Source organism: Humulus lupulus, chromosome X (genome assembly GCF_963169125.1).
Source record: "Humulus lupulus chromosome X, drHumLupu1.1, whole genome shotgun sequence".
Taxonomy (NCBI): Eukaryota; Viridiplantae; Streptophyta; class Magnoliopsida; order Rosales; family Cannabaceae; genus Humulus; species Humulus lupulus.
The window spans coordinates 204,878,163-204,896,429 of NC_084802.1; the positions used below are offsets into that span (position 1 = coordinate 204,878,163).

An 18,267-nucleotide genomic window follows, 5' to 3' on the forward strand; every position below is an offset into this window, starting at 1 on the left:
GCAGGGGTGAGCCGCGACCCTTGGGTGCTGCTGGGTTTAGGCGCCTCTGTTTGAGGGGCGGGCCGCGACATGGCCAAGGAGTGCCGCGGCCCTTAAGGAATTTTTGGCCAAAGTGAGCTTTTTAGCATGGGGATGCAATCCTAAGGCCTCGGGATTGAACCTACTACCCGGTTGAGTAGTGTTTGAGGTCCCGGAGGTTAGGTTTTGGTTTGGGAACCTTTTATTATTCATTTTATTGATGGAATCCCATAATTTGGTTATGACCAGGTAATCGCTAAAGGACCAAAAGGTCGATCGTTCTCAGGGTCACTCTTTTATTTGTTCTAGCTCGGAACCCAAGGTAAGAAAACTGCACCCCAAGTGTGACATGCATAGATATTTGTAAGGCATGTTGATTGTGTAATATGGACACGGATTGAATATGAATGCTTAGCGTATGTTGTTCGCTTGTGCATAGCACTGACTAATTAGTCAGGTTTGGCAAAGGTGCTAGTATCAACTGTGAAGCTGTGACTGATTAGTCAGGTTCGGCAGTGGTACTGGGCACTGGTCACGTTGCACTGACTTGTCAGTCAGAATTGGCAAAGGTGTTAGTGTCAGCTGAGAAGCTGTGACTTATTAGTCAAGTTCGGCGGTGATACTGGACACTGGTCACTTAGCGCTGACTTATTAGTCAAGGATGGACTTAGCGTGGTTCACGTAAGCCAATGGAGATTAAATCTAATCGATTATTAGAATTGAATGACTCAAGGAGCATTAATGCCTGACCGACGCTGAGGGTCGATGAACAAACAGAGCTTGGAGGCTAGTGGCTTACTTAACAGCCACTCTCCCGCTAGAAAAGAGAGCTTGGAGGCTAGTGGCTTACTTAACAACCACTCTCCCGCTAAAATCATGTGATGCTCATTTGCTTGTTGAAAGCTTTATGTTCAGTATGATTATAATGATAATCATTTGATAATGTTTATGAGAAATGTTATGTTTTCTTGCTGGGCTTTGGCTCATGGGTGCTATGTGGTGCAGGTAAAGGGAAAGAAAAGCTCACCTAGCCTCGAGTGGAGAGCTGATGGGGTGTTGTGTACATATGCGGCCGCTTAACCACCACGGCCAAGGCGTTCTCAGAGGAACTAGGGGGTTTACCCTATTTTTTCCACTTAGGTCGGCGGGATTGTAAATTTAAAACTGTAATGACCATTTTGAACTGAGAACCACTTGTAAATGTTTTGTTTAGCTCTGCAGAGCAGTTTGTAATAAAATCTCCATTTCCTTTTTATTGGTTTTATACCTTAACCTGTTAACTACACTTAGAGCACGTTTTTGACTAAAGGACTCAGGTAACAAGTCAAATTTCCGGTCCACCGTTCACCGTAACTGTTCTGGGGTAGCCAGGGCGTTACAGGATGAACCTAGAACAGACAGACACTACAGCTGGCCAGAGTGGTCAGGGTCAGAATAATGACAATAGTCAGGGTTAATAGAATGACCAATCCCAGATTCCACAGCCAGCACCTGCAAACTGGCAGCAGTTGTTTACTGATTTGCAGGCTATAGTGTTGAAAAAGGGGGAGGAGCTTCGTCTCCTGAGGCAGCAACAAGTGCCTGTAGTGGTTAATGTACCAAAGGCACCTTCTGTGTCAGTGCCAGTTATTGGGTAGCAGCCTAGAGTTGAAAACAGATTGGAACCTCTTTATGAGCGGTTCAGGAAACAGCAACCTCCTGTTTTTGAAGGCAGCGCTGATCCTATTAAAGCTGAGCAATGGATGAGCATGCTTAACACTATCCTTGACTTTATGAAGGTAGTGGGTAGTGAGAGGGTGGCCTGTGCTGCCTATATGTTTCGGGAAGATGCCCGGATATGGTGGGAAGTGGTTGGTCAGACCAAGGATGTTAATCTCCTGAGCTGGGAGGAATTTCAGACTTTGTTTAATGAGAAGTACTATAATGATGCTATAAGAGCGGCGAAGGCCGATGAGTTTATGAGGCTACTTCAGGGAAGCTTATCAGTTACTGAATATGCCTTAAGGTTTGACCGTTTGGCAAAGTTTGCCAAAGAGCTAGTGCCCACTGATGGGACCAGGAGAGAGAGATTCCTCCAGGGGCTGCAGCCCAGGTTGGCTCGTGATGTTCGCATCACCACTGTGGCAGGAGTCACTGCTTATGCACAGGTGGTGGAGAAGGCACTCACAGCTGAGAGTGCAGAGATTAAGATCTGGCGTGACAATGCAGCCAGAAGGGATTTCAGGAGGCCAGGTCCTCCATTTGTTGGTTCTGGTAGGGGTGTTGGCCCCAGTGATCAGAAGAGGAAGGTTCCTGATACCTTCCCAGTTCCAGGTCCTGACAGGAGACCTCGTGGTGTTACAATAGGTCATCCTGGGAGCAATGAAGCCTGGAAGGCTCGTCCTGAATGCCCTAGGTGCAAGAGGCGCCATTTGGGAGAGTGTAGGGCAAAGGCCTGCTTTCTGTGTGGAGTAGTGGGTCACCTTAAGAAAGATTGCCCTCAGATAGGGAAAGAGGAACCCAGAAAGGTGGACAACTCGACCCCAGCTCGAGTGTTCACGTTGACTCAAGCAGAAGCTGAGGCTTTCCCCTTAGTTGTTACAGGTCAGCTTCTTAGTGCAGGAACCCCTTATCATGTGTTAATTGATTCTGGTGCTACACATTCCTTTGTTGCTAGTGGCATTATTGATAGGTTGTGTAGACCTTGTGATTTCTATGCTGTGGGGTTTGGTACTTTGTTACCCACTGGGGAGATAGTGGTATCCAGGAGATGGGTCAGATCTTTGCCAGTGACAGTAGAGGGCAGAGAGTTGTCAATGGATTTGATAGAGTTAGTTATGACTGACTTTGATATAATACTGGGTATGGATTGGTTGGCAAAGTATGGGGCAACTATTGACTGCAGAAGGAAGATGGTCACCTTTGAGCCTGAAGGTGAGGATCCTTTTGTATTCGTTGGTACTATGCATGGACCCCGTGTTCCTATGATTTCTGTGTTGAGGGCCAGGGATCTTTTGCAGAGAGGATGCATTGGATTCTTAGCCAGTGTGGTTGACACCACTCAGGTCATGCCAGTGAGACCAGAGGATACTAGACTTGTATGTGAGTTTCTGGATGTGTTTCCAGAAGATTTGCCAGGGTTGCCGCCATACAGGGAGATTGAGTTTGTTATAGAACTGGCATCAGGGACGGAGCCAGTGTCTAGAGCACCATACAGAATGGCCCCAGCTGAGTTGAAAGAGTTAAAAGTGCAATTGCAAGAGCTGCTAGATATGGGTTTCATCAGACCTAGTTTCTCACCCTGGGGTGCGCCAGTTCTGTTTGTAAAGAAGAAAGATGGTTCTCTGAGGATGTGTATAGATTACAGGGAACTGAATAAGTTGACAGTTAAGAATCGATATCCTTTGCCAAGGATAGATGATCTGTTCGATCAGCTGCAAGGTATGAAGGTATTCTCTAAGATCGACCTTCGTTCTGGTTATCATCAGTTGAGGGTCAAGGAGGGAGATATACCGAAGACTGCTTTTCGTACCAGGTATGGGCATTATGAGTTTCTAGTTATGCCATTTGGATTGACTAATGCCCCTGCTGCTTTTATCGATATGATGAACAGAGTGTTCAAGGATTACTTAGACCAGTTTGTGATCGTCTTCATCGATGATATTCTGGTGTATTCTCAGACTGAGTCAGAACATGAGCAGCATCTGAGGTTGGTTCTACAGAGACTGAGAGAACACAAGTTATTTGCAAAATTCAAGAAGTGTGAATTCTGGTTGTCTCAGGTATCCTTTCTTGGGCACATTGTCAGTAAGGAGGGGATTAAGGTGGATCCAGCAAAGATCGAAGCGGTCAGAGATTGGCCAAGGCCAAAGAATGCTTCTGAGGTTAGAAGTTTCCTTGGGTTGGCAGGTTATTACAGGCGATTTGTGGAAGGGTTCTCAAAGATTGCTAGTGCTTTGACTGAGCTGACACGCAAGAGCCAAAAGTTTGTGTGGTCAGATAAGTGTGAGAACATCTTCTAGGAACTGAAGCAGAGACTGATTACAGCTCCGATTCTGAGTCTTCCGACAGACCAGGAGAAGTTTGTGATTTATTGTGACGCTTCTCATCAGGGTTTGGGCTGTGTTCTGATGCAATCAGAGATAGTTATTGCCTATGCTTCTCGTCAGCTGAAGGAGTATGAAAAGAGATATCCTACTCATGATCTGGAGTTGGAAGCGGTGGTTTTTGCTTTAAAGATATGGAGGCATTATCTCTATGGAGAGAAATGTGAGATCTATACAGACCACAAGAGCCTGAAATACTTCTTCACCCAGAAAGACCTGAATATGAGGCAAAGGCGTTGGCTGGAGTTAGTGAAGGCCTATGATTGTGAGATTCTGTATCACCCAGGGAAAGCCAACGTGGTAGCTGATGCTTTGAGCCGGAAGGGTCCGAGGCAGATTCATGGTATGAGGCTGATAGCCAGAGAGTTAGCAGATGATATGACCAGAGCTGGTATAGAGTTGCTGGTGGGCCAGTTGGCTAACATTACGCTACAGTCTACACTGTTAGAGAGGATCAAAGAAGGTCAGTTAAGTGATCCTCAGCTGGTTAAGATCAGGGAAGATGTTTTGGCTGGAGCATCCAGGGATTATACAGTGTCTGAGGTAGGCTTGTTGAGATACAAGGGGCGGATATGTGTTCCGTTAGACACTGCATTGAGGCGAGAGATTCTGGATGAATCTCATACTACACCTTACTCGTTGCATCCAGGCACCACGAAGATGTACCAGGATGTGAGATCGTTATATTGGTGGCCGGGGATGAAGAGAGATGTAGTAGAGTATGTAGCTAAGTGCTTGACATATCAGCAGGTCAAGGCTGAGCATCAGAGGTCGGCAGGGTCACTGCAGCCTCTGGATATTCCAGAGTGGAAGTGGGAAGACATCACAATGGACTTTGTGGTGGGCTTACCCAAGACTACTGGTCAGCATGATTCTATTTGGGTGATAGTGGATCGCTACACCAAATCAGCTCACTTCTTGCCAGTGAGGACTACATATACAGTTGATCAGTATGCATATCTCTATGTGAGAGAGATCGTGCGGCTCCATGGTGCACCTAGGTCGATCGTGTCAGATCGGGACCCCACTTTTACTTCCAAGTTTTGGGGGAGTTTGCAGAAAGCCATGGGGACAAAGTTGAAGTTCAGTACAACTTATCATCCTCAGACAGATGGGCAGTCTGAGAGGACGATCCAAATTTTGGAGGACATGCTGAGAGCATGCGTACTGGATTTCGGTGGATCTTGGAGTAAGTATCTGCCTTTGATAGAATTCTCCTACAACAACAGTTACCAGTCTACCATTGGAGTAGCACCTTATGAGATGCTATATGGTAGGAAGTGCAGATCTCCCATCCATTGGGATGAGACAGGAGAAAGGAGATACTTAGGTCCTGAAGCAGTTCAGAGGACCAGTGAGGCTATAGAGAAGATTAGAGCTAGAATGCTTGCTTCTCAGAGTAAACAGAAGAGCTATGCAGATCCCAAGCGCAGGAACGTGGAGTTTCAGGTAGGAGACTATGTTTTCCTCAGAGTCTCGCCATGGAAAGGGGTGAGAAGGTTTGGGAAGAAAGGCAAACTGAGTCCTAGATTTGTAGGTCCATTTGAGATCCTGGAGAGCATAGGTCAGGTGGCTTACAGATTGGCTTTGCCTCCGGCATTGTCTGCCGTGCATAATGTGTTTCATGTATCAGCTCTTCGGAGGTATGTGTCAGATGTGGGCCATATTCTGAGTTATGAGGATCTGGAGCTTGAGCCAGATCTCTCCTTTGAGGAATAGCCAGTTCAGATACTTGATAGAAAGGACAAGGTCCTCAGGAATAAGACAATACCTTTGGTTAAGGTATTGTGGAGGAACAGCAAGGTCGAAGAGGCGACTTGGGAGCTGGAGTCAGATATACAGAGTCAATATCCCGAGCTATTCAGGTAAATTTCGGGGACGAAATTTCAGTAAGGAGGGGATAGTGGTAATGCCCCGAATTCTCCGTTGTGTTTATCGGCGTGAACAGTAGGCCGGGAGGGCCATACTTGCTTAATTATGTTATTAATTTATTAAATGCATGTATATGTTGATTATATTATGATATGATGTGAAATGCATGCATGTGAGTCCATATTTCTATCCACAGGGGTGTGATGGTAATTTGGCCCGTTGAGGGTAAATTGACTAATTGTTCGCATGTTGGTGATATAATTTGAGACCACATTATGATGTGGGTTTGCTCGAGCTATTTGGCATGAGACGATCAAGGAATGTTTAATGTCAGTTTGGTCATAATGGGCTTAAGCTCGGGGCTCGGGGTGAGTCTCGGGGTGTTTTAATGATTAGAGTGTTACCGGACATTAAAGGGTAACGAGATGTGAAATATTGGTGTTTGAGAGTATTGAGATTAGCGGGAATTGGGAAGCGTTAATTATCATTAACGGTGTAGGTGGAAAATGCCAAAATTGCCCTTGAAGTGGTTTTAGAAGCTTTTAAAGACCTAGGGGTATAATGGTCTTTTGGTTTGGATTTATATGAAGCTTAGATGGCTGTAAAAACATAACCCAAAACAGAGTTCTCTTCTTCTCCTTCCCGTACCTTCCCTTCCCTTCATTTTCTTTGCTTCTCCTTTGGAGATTTTGGGCTCAAGGGGTGGAGCTAAGCTAGGAAATCAAGGGGCTTAAGCTATAGACTTGGTTCAGCCATTGGAGAGGGTTCAATTCCAGGTTTGAGGTGAGTTTTATCCATTTTTTTACTGGTTTTGCTCTGTTTTCGTTCATGGATTTCAGCTCTTGATTTAGGTGTGGAAAGTTGGAATTAAGGGGAGTTCTTGAGGTGTTTTACTTGGGTTATGTTGAGGGATAGTTAAGGGTGATGTTTGGAGGTTTAAATGGGTATTTGAAAGAGGTTTAGGTGGTGGTTAAATTGGGTTTGAAGGGCTGGTTCCAAGAGAAATCGTAGGAGAAGAAAAACAGGGGTTTTGGCTGAACTGGGTGTTGCGCCGCGGCATGGCAGGGGTGAGCCGCGGCCCTTGGGAGCTGCTGGGTTTAGGCGCCTCTGTTTGAGGGGCGGACCGCGGCATGGCCAAGGAGGGCCGCGACCCTTAAGGCATTTTTGGCCAAAGTGAGCTTTTTAGCATGGGGATGCAATCCTAAGGCCTCGGGATTGAACCTACTACCCGGTTGAGTAGTGTTTGAGGTCCCGGAGGTTAGGTTTTGGTTTGGGAACCTTTTATTATTCATTTTATTGATGGAATCCCATAATTTGGTTATGACCAGGTAATCGCTAAAGGACCAAAAGGTCGATCGTTCTCAGGGTCACTCTTTTATTTGTTCTAGCTCGGAACCCGAGGTAAGAAAACTGCACCCCAAGTGTGACATGCATAGATATTTGTAAGGCATGTTGATTGTGTAATATGGACACGGATTGAATATGAATGCTTAGCGTATGTTGTTCGCTTGTGCATAGCACTGACTAATTAGTCAGGTTTGGCAAAGGTGCTAGTATCAACTGTGAAGCTGTGACTGATTAGTCAGGTTCAGCAGTGGTACTGGGCACTGGTCACGTTGCACTGACTTGTCAGTCAGAATTGGCAAAGGTGTTAGTGTCAGCTGAGAAGCTGTGACTTATTAGTCAAGTTCGGCGGTGATACTGGACACTGGTCACTTAGCGCTGACTTATTAGTCAAGGATGGACTTAGCGTGGTTCACGCAAGCCAATGGAGATTAGATCTAATCGATTATTAGAATTGAATGACTCAAGGAGCATTAATGCCTGACCGACCCTGAGGGTCGATGAACAAACAGAGCTTGGAGGCTAGTGGCTTACTTAACAGCCACTCTCCCGCTAGAAAAGAGAGCTTGGAGGCTAGTGGCTGACTTAACAACCACTCTCCCGCTAAAATCATGTGATGCTCATTTGCTTGTTGAAAGCTTTATATTCAGTATGATTATAATGATAATCATTTGATAATGTTTATGAGAAGTGTTATGTTTTCTTGCTGGGCTTTGGCTCATGGGTGCTATGTGGTGCAGGTAAAGGGAAAGAAAAGCTCACCTAGCCTCGAGTGGAGAGCTGATGGGGTGTTGTGTACATATGCGGCCGCTTGACCACCACGGCCAAGGCGTTCTCAGAGGAACTAGGGGGTTTACCCTATTTTTGCCGCTTAGGTCGGCGGGATTGTAAATTTAGAACTGTAATGACCATTTTGAATTGAGAACCACTTGTAAATGTTTTGTTTAGCTCTGCAGAGCAGTTTGTAATAAAATCTCCATTTCCTTTTTATTGTTTTTATACCTTAACCTGTTAACTACACTTAGAGCACGTTTTTGACCAAAGGACTCAGGTAACGAGTCAAATTTTTGGTCCACCGTTCACCGTAACTGTTCTGGGGTAGCCAGGGCGTTACAGAAAGATCCTGGAGATGCCAGTGGGGAACCTCCATGCAAAATAGCTCGAGCATGAGACCCTCCAGCTTCTACTCCTTCTAGAACAACCCCTCCTCCTCCTCCTTCTCCTCGCAATTAGTCTTCCACTGAACAGGTGGAAGGATCCTTGGCGGTAGAATTGTTGAGCAATGCTTCTTACTCAATAATTAATAAAGTCCAAAATGTAGCCAAGCATTGCCGTAACCAAGAGGCTTTTTCTTTCCTCCCTTCGTTGAGACCCGAGAAGATCCTTGCTCATGGGTTCAATGAAGTAATCAACATAAGTTTCTTTTCTTTATTTTATTTTAATCGAACAACCTTTCCTTTTATTGACTCTGACAGCTTCATTTCTTCACTGTTCGCAGGGTCTTCTAACCATGAATAACGGTTGGCGCCTTGTCGAGGAGATCAAAGCATAGGAGGCCAACAACAAGGAATTGGAGGCCCAAGTCAAAGCAGCAGAGGCCAAAGTCAAAGCAATAGAGGACAAAGCTGCAACTTTGACTGAGGAGCTGAAGAAGAGCAAGGAAGATCTGGCTAAGGCTGTTGTTGCTAAGGACAAATACAAGGAAGCTTCTGAAACCAACTACAAGGAGGCAGCAAAGCTACAAGAAGATCTGGTCGCGAGAATGAATGAGGCCACCTATAACGTCCTCCTAATCCAGGACCATTACACTGTGTACTTTAAATAGTGTCAGACTTGCTAATAAATTCATTTGGTTATAAACGTGTAACTAAGGTTAACGTCAAGGGTTAGGGTTGAAAATTTTGGTAAAAGGAAACGTTGACTTTTCATTTAAAAGTTTAATACATACATGAGATCCCAAAAGGTTACAAATAGATGTTTGATAAGGTATATACAATCAATAGTTACAACCAGCCGACCTAAGCAGCAAAATAAGGGATACAACCCTAGTTTCCTCTAAGATATCCTCGGACGTGGTGGTCGAGCAACACTACAAGAAAATGGGGTCTTTACCTACCAATTGTAAGTGTAGGTAAAACTAGTCTAATGGTGGGTAATATGGTTTACCTACCAATATTCAATTGGTAGAGATTGGTAGGTAAACGTTAGTGGGGACAGAGTATTTACCTACACTTATTAATACTGGTAGGTAAAAGAATCAGTGGACCCCACTAAGTTATAAATCAATTGATGAGTCATCAGATGACGTGTTTGATGACGTGTCATCCTACGTGTCTGCTGACATAGTTTCCATAGTAGCATACACGTGGCAAACGTCAATACTGCCAATTGGCATCTTGTGGTTGCTCCACGTGTCAAACAATAATTTATCCACATGTCATTTCATAATTAGTAAATATGTCATCATTTGATATAGACCACGTGGTTACTACATGATTTTTTTATGGATTGAATACTTGAATTGTTGTAGTTAGGTTGAGTAAAATTTTATACATGTTTAAGTAAATATCAACTTTTTAATTTTTTTTTCAATATTAATAATTTTAAAATTATCATAAAAGCTAACAATATAAATAAAAATAAATATATAAATTGTACATTACTTAAATTTGAAATTTAATAAAATTGCAAGTTTAAAATCAAAATACAAAGTTACAATAATATAAATTCTCAAATTACAAAAAAATACAAAAAATCTCTCTAATTCTCAACTTCAAATCAAACGTCTCCCTTTCTTTTCCTTTGGCAGTGTAACCAGTTTTGGTTTTATTTCTTTGAATTCTTTCTTTCTATTTCTTCATGTTCTTAGTCTTTTGTACTATAACTTTTGGTCATTTTCTCCAACTGCACAAACTAAAAACCAAGTCCCAATTAGAGAAAGGACTAAAAACCAAGTCCCAATTAGAGAAAGGTCTTCATCTGCAAAAGGAAATCAAATAACTTACATGTCAATAAGAAAGGAACTTCCCAATCTTCATCATGATACGCAACATATATAGGATCTAATAAAGAATTGAAAAGAAATAAATATTTTAGCATAATAGGAACTAGTGAAATAGAGCCTTGTATGAATATGTATATATTTGAACATCTGATAAAAAAAAACACATAATACCTTTGAATGCTTGATGGTTTCGAATCAGAGTAAAGAGTTCGATTGGATGCTTGAGGCAGAGGTGAAGAGTTTAATTTCAACACAATAAATATCCCCAATTTAATCATCATAAGGATTTCAGAAAATATATGACTTATTATTATGGGCATCTATGATACTTGATATACCAGCATATATTAAAAAAATATATATGAGCACATCAAGTCTCATAATCACCAACATAAAATAAGTATACTTATTCTTGAACATCATAGGAAAAATAAATTCAAAGTCACAATGACATAAACTGCAAACTAACTAACAAACTAAAAATCAGATTATAAACATAGAACCAGACCCTACAACCCAAAAGCAACACTAAATCTGAATACAAATATCAGAATCAATGTACCAAACAAAATATATTAAAATAAATCATTGCTCAAAATAGATCCCTTGATATATAGACATATTAAAATAGATTCCTTCCTCAAAACAGGATCAGACCCTACAATCAAAAAGCAACACTAAAGCTAAATACAAAAACAGATCCCTTCCTAGACATATTAAAACAAATTCCTTGCTCAAAATAGAATCAGACCTTACAACCAAAGAGCAACACTAAATCTGAATAAAAATATCAGAATCAATGTACCAAACAAAATATATTAAAATAAATCCTTGCACAAAACAGATCCCTTCATATATAGACACATTAAAACATACTCCTTGCTCAAAACATGACCAGACCCTTCAACCAAAGAGCAACACAACACTAAATTTGAACACAAATATCAGAATCAATGTACCAAACAAAATATTTTAAAACAAATCCTTTCTCAAAACAGTTCCCTTCATATATAAACATATTAAAATAGATGCTTGACTCAAAACAGAACCAAACCCTACAACCAAATAACGTAGAGAAAAAAATAACATTATACCAAATAAGCTTCTGTTTCAGTGTGACTAACTTCCAACTCAGAAAAAATACTAATAGTCATTTGATTGAAACACGTTAGACAAACTACAAATAACAGAGGCAATGAAGGCAAGCTAATCTAACATTAAAAATGTTATATGTGAACATAGTGCTGTCAAAGTCTTAAAAACTTGATATACATGGACCTCACAAAATCATAAAGAACAAACACGTCTTGGATGCAAATGCACATATCTATGAGCTAAACTATAACTAAAAATAAAACAAACATTATTGAAATTAGGGAAGCAGGAAAAAGGAAAACTTAAATCTAAGAACAAACTTTTTTTTTCAAACACATACACCTATTAACAAGTGGTAGACTAAAAAATAAAAAAGAATCATACAAGTTACAAAGATTCAAATCATACAAGTTACAAAGATTCAAATCATACAAGTTACTGATTTAGAAAGGACATAGATCCACAATTTTTTATTAATCAAATCAAAGAAAGAAAATAAAACATTGATTAGAAACTATATAAAAAAAATCTGACTATGAATGATTTCTAGTTTCTAGAATTGAAACAATTTATTTAAAAAAAGAGCACAAAAATCCAAATCTAAATAAACAAATTCATTTGAGGTTAAAACACATAAAACTGCAAATTCAGATTAAATAACAATAGTCAAAACTAATAAATATCAACCACTCAGACTTGTAAACCAAAGGCACACATTTATATTAGATTCAAAAATATATCACAAAAGATTGCCTAAAAATAAATCAGAAGACAAAAATATGGTGACCCAAATCTGAAACAATAAAGAACTAAACACAACAAATCAGAGCAACAAGAAATTCTTTTGTTTTTTATTATAAACATGATAGTATATAAAACAAAGCAGTACAACACACTGCAAAATAAACATGGAAATATACAAAACAGATTAAACACAACAACAAAAAAAACTAAATATAAATCTAATATCAACATAAAATATAATATGAAAATCTCAAATAAAAAAACATATCAATAAACAAAACAGAGCAGAAACACAAAATTCCTAACTCTAAATCAATCAATATCTTAAATATATAAACAATATATTATGCAATTCGAAATCCTCAAATCCAAAAAACATGGCAGTACATAAACATGGAAAAAAAATATGCCTCAGATTAATGAAACATCACTAATCCTTCAGTTTATTGGGGATTTAGTCATTAGATCATACAAAAATTACCTCAACATAAGCAATCTCAAAAGCACAATTCCACCAGCTAATCTCAAAATACTTCAAAGCCTCTAGCCATTCCAAAACCCATAAAGCCTTAAAACCAATCAATCCAAAATAGGTATTAGTATAAACTACACAGATTATACATAAAACAAAACAAAAATTGAATTTAGTAAACCAAAAATACCAAAAAAAATAAAGATTAGTCTTACACAGAAAAAAAGTCAGAAACAAGAGCCACGAGTGGTAGGGGCTTAGAAGACGATGGCGACGATCTGGGCTCAAGATCGGAGTTGAGATGTTTGGGCTCAAACTTAGAATCGTGCCTGGGTTCGAGGAAAAACGAAGAACAACACTTGGGTCCAAGGAAAAATGAATAATAGCATCTGGGCCTAGGAAGATAACGAAGATTGCCTGGGTTGCGAATGGTTCGAGGAAGAACGACAACATTGTGCCTGGGTTGCACTTGGGTTCGAGGAAGAAAGGAGTCATCTGGGTTTGGGAAGGATGAAGAAGAGGCTGGGTTTGAGAGATGAAGAGTGAGGTAATATCAGCTAGGGTTCGGGCAAATGGCTAAATGAAGAGAATGAGGGATTTAAGTTTTAGATTTTAGGATTTTTTTTAAAGTGTTATATTAAAATTTTATGATTTTGTAAGTATGATAAGATGATATGGAAATTGACACCTAGGATAGTAATTAACACATAGGCTGACACATCAATATTTCTTTAAATAAAAAATAAAAAATAAAAATAAAATTAAAGGGAAAAAAGAGCTCCAAATGTTGAAAAATTTTCCCTCCAATAAATGTGTAGGTAAATCTTTTCTCTACCAATGTTTATTGGTACCTAAATATAAATCTAAAATATTTTAACAATTACTAATTTTTACCTACTAATAGGTTGTACCATTAAATATTGGTAGGTAAAAGTTACATTTGCCTACCAATAAATATGAGTAGGTAAGAAATTGGTAGGTAAAGACCATATTTCTTGTAGTGCAACCGCATATGTACACGCCCCCACCGAACTCTCCAACTCATGGCTGGTCTAGCTTTCATTTTCCCTTACCTGAACCACATAGCACCCGTGAGCCAAGGCTCAACAAAAAATCTTAAATATGTGCATGAACAATAAATACACATTTCAAATACATATCTAGCATGCCTAATAGTAATAACTTACTCATGCATGCATACAATTACAAATAAACAATCATTGGATCATTATGAGGCCAGCTGCATTGAATAGATGACCATAGGACCTGGGGCCCTATGCCCTAGCTATGTGACCATAGAGGCACATTGGGCCCTTGCCCATAAATCTGAGTAACTAGCCATAGAGCTAGCCAAGTGCATTGTTTTCCAACGACCATAGGGTCGGTCAACGTAATAGTACGTCCCTGATTAGGCCTAAGCCTCTCGACCAGCGTGCAGCGCACTATTGATGCACTTGACTAATCAGTCAAGGCTTTAATCAGACATTCAGATAACCAGAAAAAATAGATATAGAAATAGATAAGCATACTTCAGACAATACAAGTATGCATTCATATAAATCATGGTATCTTAACCAATCAAACACAAACATAGTAATAACCATGTTCCTTAACGAGGTGAGCTCTACCTATGCGAACAAGGCAAACATTCATTAAACAATTATCCAAACACAAAGCATTCAAGCATAGCCTAAATCACGTTCATTCTCAAGGGCCGAGCCTTATTCATAATTATAATCAATAACCAGGCCAAATCCTAATCATATATATCACGTATTGGGTGCAATTTTCTCACCTTAGGTTTGAGTGCAACGTATATTAAGAACGACCCTCGAGCACGATCCCGGTTCTGAGCCCCTAGTGATAATTTTGTTGCCCCAATCGATGGTAAGTCTTTCCCCAAGCAATCACGAGGCTAAGTTAGCCTTGATTCTCCTTAAACCTTAAGAATACCCAAGGAATTTGAGTGCGTATGTGAACGAAAGAGAGAGAGAGAGAGAGTTGAAAAGTTTTCCTTCTATATTTTGTGTTTTTGAGGTTTACTTAGACTCTAAGTAACCTTAAGCAAATCTTGAGGCTCGGGGCACAAAAAATGTCCCCGAGGGAAAAATGGTCGAAATCCTCTCCTAATCTCACTACCTCCAAATATATCCTCGAATATTCATTCTCATTACCCGATAATGTACTAGATACCCAAAATACCCCTTGACTCACCCCGAATTGGGTATTAGGTCCCATTGTGACTTTCCCGCTAACTTGCTCCCTAGGATCGTCTCGTGCCAAGTAACCAGAATATATCCACATAATAATGTGGTCTCACACATATATGCACATAGATTCCAAATATACCCATAACGACCCAAATTACGAAAATTGCTCTTTTAATAAGAAACGAGCCTACATGTATATTTAATACACCTAAATATGCATATCTAGTCATATTATCATATAACTCACATAATCACATTATAACACACATATATATATCACATAAACTCATAAATTTCCATAAACTGCCATCATGTCCCCCTAATAAAGGCCCTAAGCCTTATTAGGTAATTTGGGATGTTACAACTATCCCTTCCTTACAGAAATTTCGTCATCAAAATTTTTACATGAACAACTCGGGATACTAATTCTGCATATTTGCCTCCAGCTCTCAGGTTTCTTCCTTGACCTTGATGTTCCTCCATAATACCTTAACTAAAGGTATAGTCTTGTTCCTTAGGACCTTGTCCTTCTTTTTCTAAAATCTGAACTGGTTGTTCCTCATAGGACAAATCTGTCTCCAGTTTCAGATCCTCGTGACTCAATACATGAGTCCCATCTGATACATACTTCCTTGGCATGGAAATATGAAATACATTGTTCACACTAGACAGTACAGGGGTAAGGGCAACCTATAGCCACCTGACTGATTGTAACGTCCCAAATTTACTAATAAGGCTTAGTACCTTGATTAGTGTGCCAGGAGGGCAGTAACTTATTTAATTATCTTAATACGTGGATTAAATGATTATGTGATTAGAAATGCATGTTTAGGTGAATTAAATATGCATGTGAGCCCATTTTGTTTAGTAGGGGCATAATTGTAAATTTGGCCTTTTGAGGGCATACATGTGAATTATATGTATGTTTTTTTAGTAAATTAGATCTTTGTATTGCTTAAACTTTTAATTTACAAACTAACAACACCAATTTCATAGGCCTGTCAACATTCTATTACAACTTTTCAAACCATTCTCTATCTATCCTTTGTATCTTGTTAGTCATAAAGCTTCTAATTCTATTCTTTACATTACTTTGAATTTTTTTAATAAGAAATGTGACTGTATAAACTCTATGGTTCCACAAAGATTCATTTCTGGTCCACCAAATCTGATATATCAATTCAGCCAAAGCTACTATGAACACTTTCTTCCTAAATATACCAATTCGTGACTTTGCAATCCACCGCAACAACTTGGGTAAGTTTGAAGCTGCTGAGTTCCAATCTAGCCAGACCTTAATGTGCCTCAGACATGTAGAACTCAGATGACAAGAAAAAAAAAATGTTCTTGTGATTCCTTGCCACTAGCACACAGCAGACATTGATTATCACTAGCTATGTTGAATCTGAATAATCTATCCTTCAATTGCAATCTGTCTAATAAAGCCAGCCATAAAATGAATCTATACCTTGGTACGATGGCTCTATTCCATACTTCCCTATACCAAGAGACCTTTTGATATTGTATAACTAAAGCTTTGTATCCCTTTGCAATCTTGTAAACCCCAGTAGGATAAATTTGTGCCATACTCAGATTCTTGTAATTCTCCTTGACTTTCACTATCTGTTTCCAGTACCAGCTGCTGTCACTTGGTGCTTTGTAGTCCCACCATTCAATCTTTCTAATATAGACAGCATGTACCCATCTCACCCATAAAGAGTCTTCTTTCGAGGCCACTGCCCAGACATATTTACCAATAGCTGCTATATTCCACTCTTTGATCCTCCTAAAACCCAAGCCTCCTTCAGCCTTAGTTTCACAGAGATCCTCCCAAGAAACATGTCCTGAAGTGTTAGAATCAGCCATACCTTTCCATAAAATTTCCTGCAAATTGCATTAACTTGTTGCAAAACCTTTTTAGGAAGAATCATGATCTGTGCCCAATATGTGTGAATTGCCATTAATACTGCATTAACTAAAACTGATATTCCCGCATAAGAAAGATTTTTGGTGCTCCATACTTTGATCCGCTGAACCATTTTGTCCACTAAAATTGCACATTCAGTTGCTAGAAGTCTCTGTGCACATATAGGAATCCCCAAGTACTGAAAAGGTAATTGTTGCCTTTGAAAACCAGAAGAAACTATTATCCTTTGAACCTCTGATTCATCCATGTTGCTGCAATACAGAGCAGATTTCAATGCATTTGGCTGAAGTCCAGTTGTTTGGGAAAATAATTTCAATCCTTTTAGCATAAGATGGACCGATTTAAAATCCCCATGACAGAACAATAAGACATTATCTGCAAAGCAGAGATGATTTAGTTGAATAGATCCACATCTTTCATGAAATTTAAAGCCTTCTATCTTTCCAATCTTTTGAATTATTCGGGATAAATATTCCATCCCTAGTACAAACAGAAGAGGAGATAATGGATCCCCCTGTCGTAGTCCCCTTTTTGTTGCAAAAAATCCATGTAAAGATGCATTAAACATGAGACTAAACCTGGGAGTCCTAACACAGATCATAACCAACTAAATGAACTCAGTAGGAAAATTGAAAGCACCCAACACTTCTTCTATAAACTCCCACTCAATGGTATCATATGCCTTCTGTAAATTAAGTTTAATCATGAATTTTGGTTTGGAATTGCCCCTTCCATAGTGCCTGATCAAATCTTGGCATAACATTATGTTATATGCTATGTACCTCCCTTGAACAAAACCACTTTGATTCTGAGCAATAAGATCCGGAAGTACCTTCCTCAATCATGAGCAGATTAATTTGGTTGCAACTTTGTACACCATATTACAACAAGCAATAGGTCAAAAATCCTTAACAGTTTCTGGACATTTTCCTTTAGGAATCAGAGTGATAGTTGTAGAATTTATCTGTTTCAACAACCTTCCAGTATGCAAAAAGGATTGAGCAACTTCACATACTAAACTTCCAACCACCTCCCAGTTATCTTGGAAGAAAAAACTACTGAAACCATCAGGCCCCAGGGATTTAGTTCCAGGAATCCCAAACATATCTGCTTTCACTTCTGCATTAGAAAACTCAGCTGATAAAATACAAATGTGAGCTGCTATGACTTTTGGGCCTTGATTAAAAATCTGAGGCAATACAGATTTTCTTCCTTCCATTTTTCTTCCAAGGAGGCTGTGATATAACTTCAAGAAAGCATTAGTCACTTTTTTGGTTTATCTATCAAAACACTATCCATATCTTTGATTGAGTAAATCCTGTTCACATTCCTTCTGAGCCGAATTCTGTTATGGAAAAAGGAAGTGTTATCATCCCCATATTTCATCCAATGAAGCTTTGCTTTCTATTGTAAGAATGATAGATACTTGGCTTTGAGGTCTTTATATATTTCTTGAGCTTCTGTTTCTTTAGAGAGTAATTCTGGATCAAATGGAT

General features: G+C 39.6%; 1 protein-coding gene and 1 long non-coding RNA gene across 2 annotated transcripts; both read right to left on the reverse strand.

Annotated features, from left to right (window-relative positions):
• Window positions 1–9,953: 9,953 nt before the first annotated feature.
• Window positions 9,954–10,788, reverse strand: LOC133803759 (uncharacterized). Its single transcript, XR_009878133.1, has 3 exons — window positions 10,495–10,788; window positions 10,325–10,381; window positions 9,954–10,232 (listed from the first exon to the last, which is right to left on the reverse strand). It is a non-coding gene; the product is annotated as an uncharacterized LOC133803759 (long non-coding RNA).
• Window positions 10,789–12,157: 1,369 nt separating this feature from the next.
• On the reverse strand, window positions 12,158–17,990 carry LOC133806659 (uncharacterized). Its single transcript, XM_062244754.1, has 6 exons — window positions 17,749–17,990; window positions 16,812–17,358; window positions 16,224–16,728; window positions 12,644–12,768; window positions 12,308–12,313; window positions 12,158–12,211 (listed from the first exon to the last, which is right to left on the reverse strand). Exons 1-6 carry the CDS (start codon window positions 17,988–17,990, stop codon window positions 12,158–12,160), a joined length of 1,479 nt encoding a protein of 492 aa, XP_062100738.1.
• Window positions 17,991–18,267: the final 277 nt, after the last annotated feature.

Bases quoted from the DNA above. Each gene is read 5' to 3' on its own strand.
- LOC133806659 (XM_062244754.1), bottom strand. From the start codon at position 17,990: ATGGAAGGAAGAAAATCTGTATTGCCTCAGATTTTTAATCAAGGCCCA. The intron at 17,359-17,748 runs GTTGTTGAAACA...GATCTGTGTTAG, and splicing joins TCCTTTTTGCATACTGGAAG to GACTCCCAGGTTTAGTCTCA. The intron at 12,769-16,223 runs GTCTGCTGTGTG...TAATCTGTGTAG, and splicing joins CATAGCTAGTGATAATCAAT to TTTATACTAATACCTATTTT.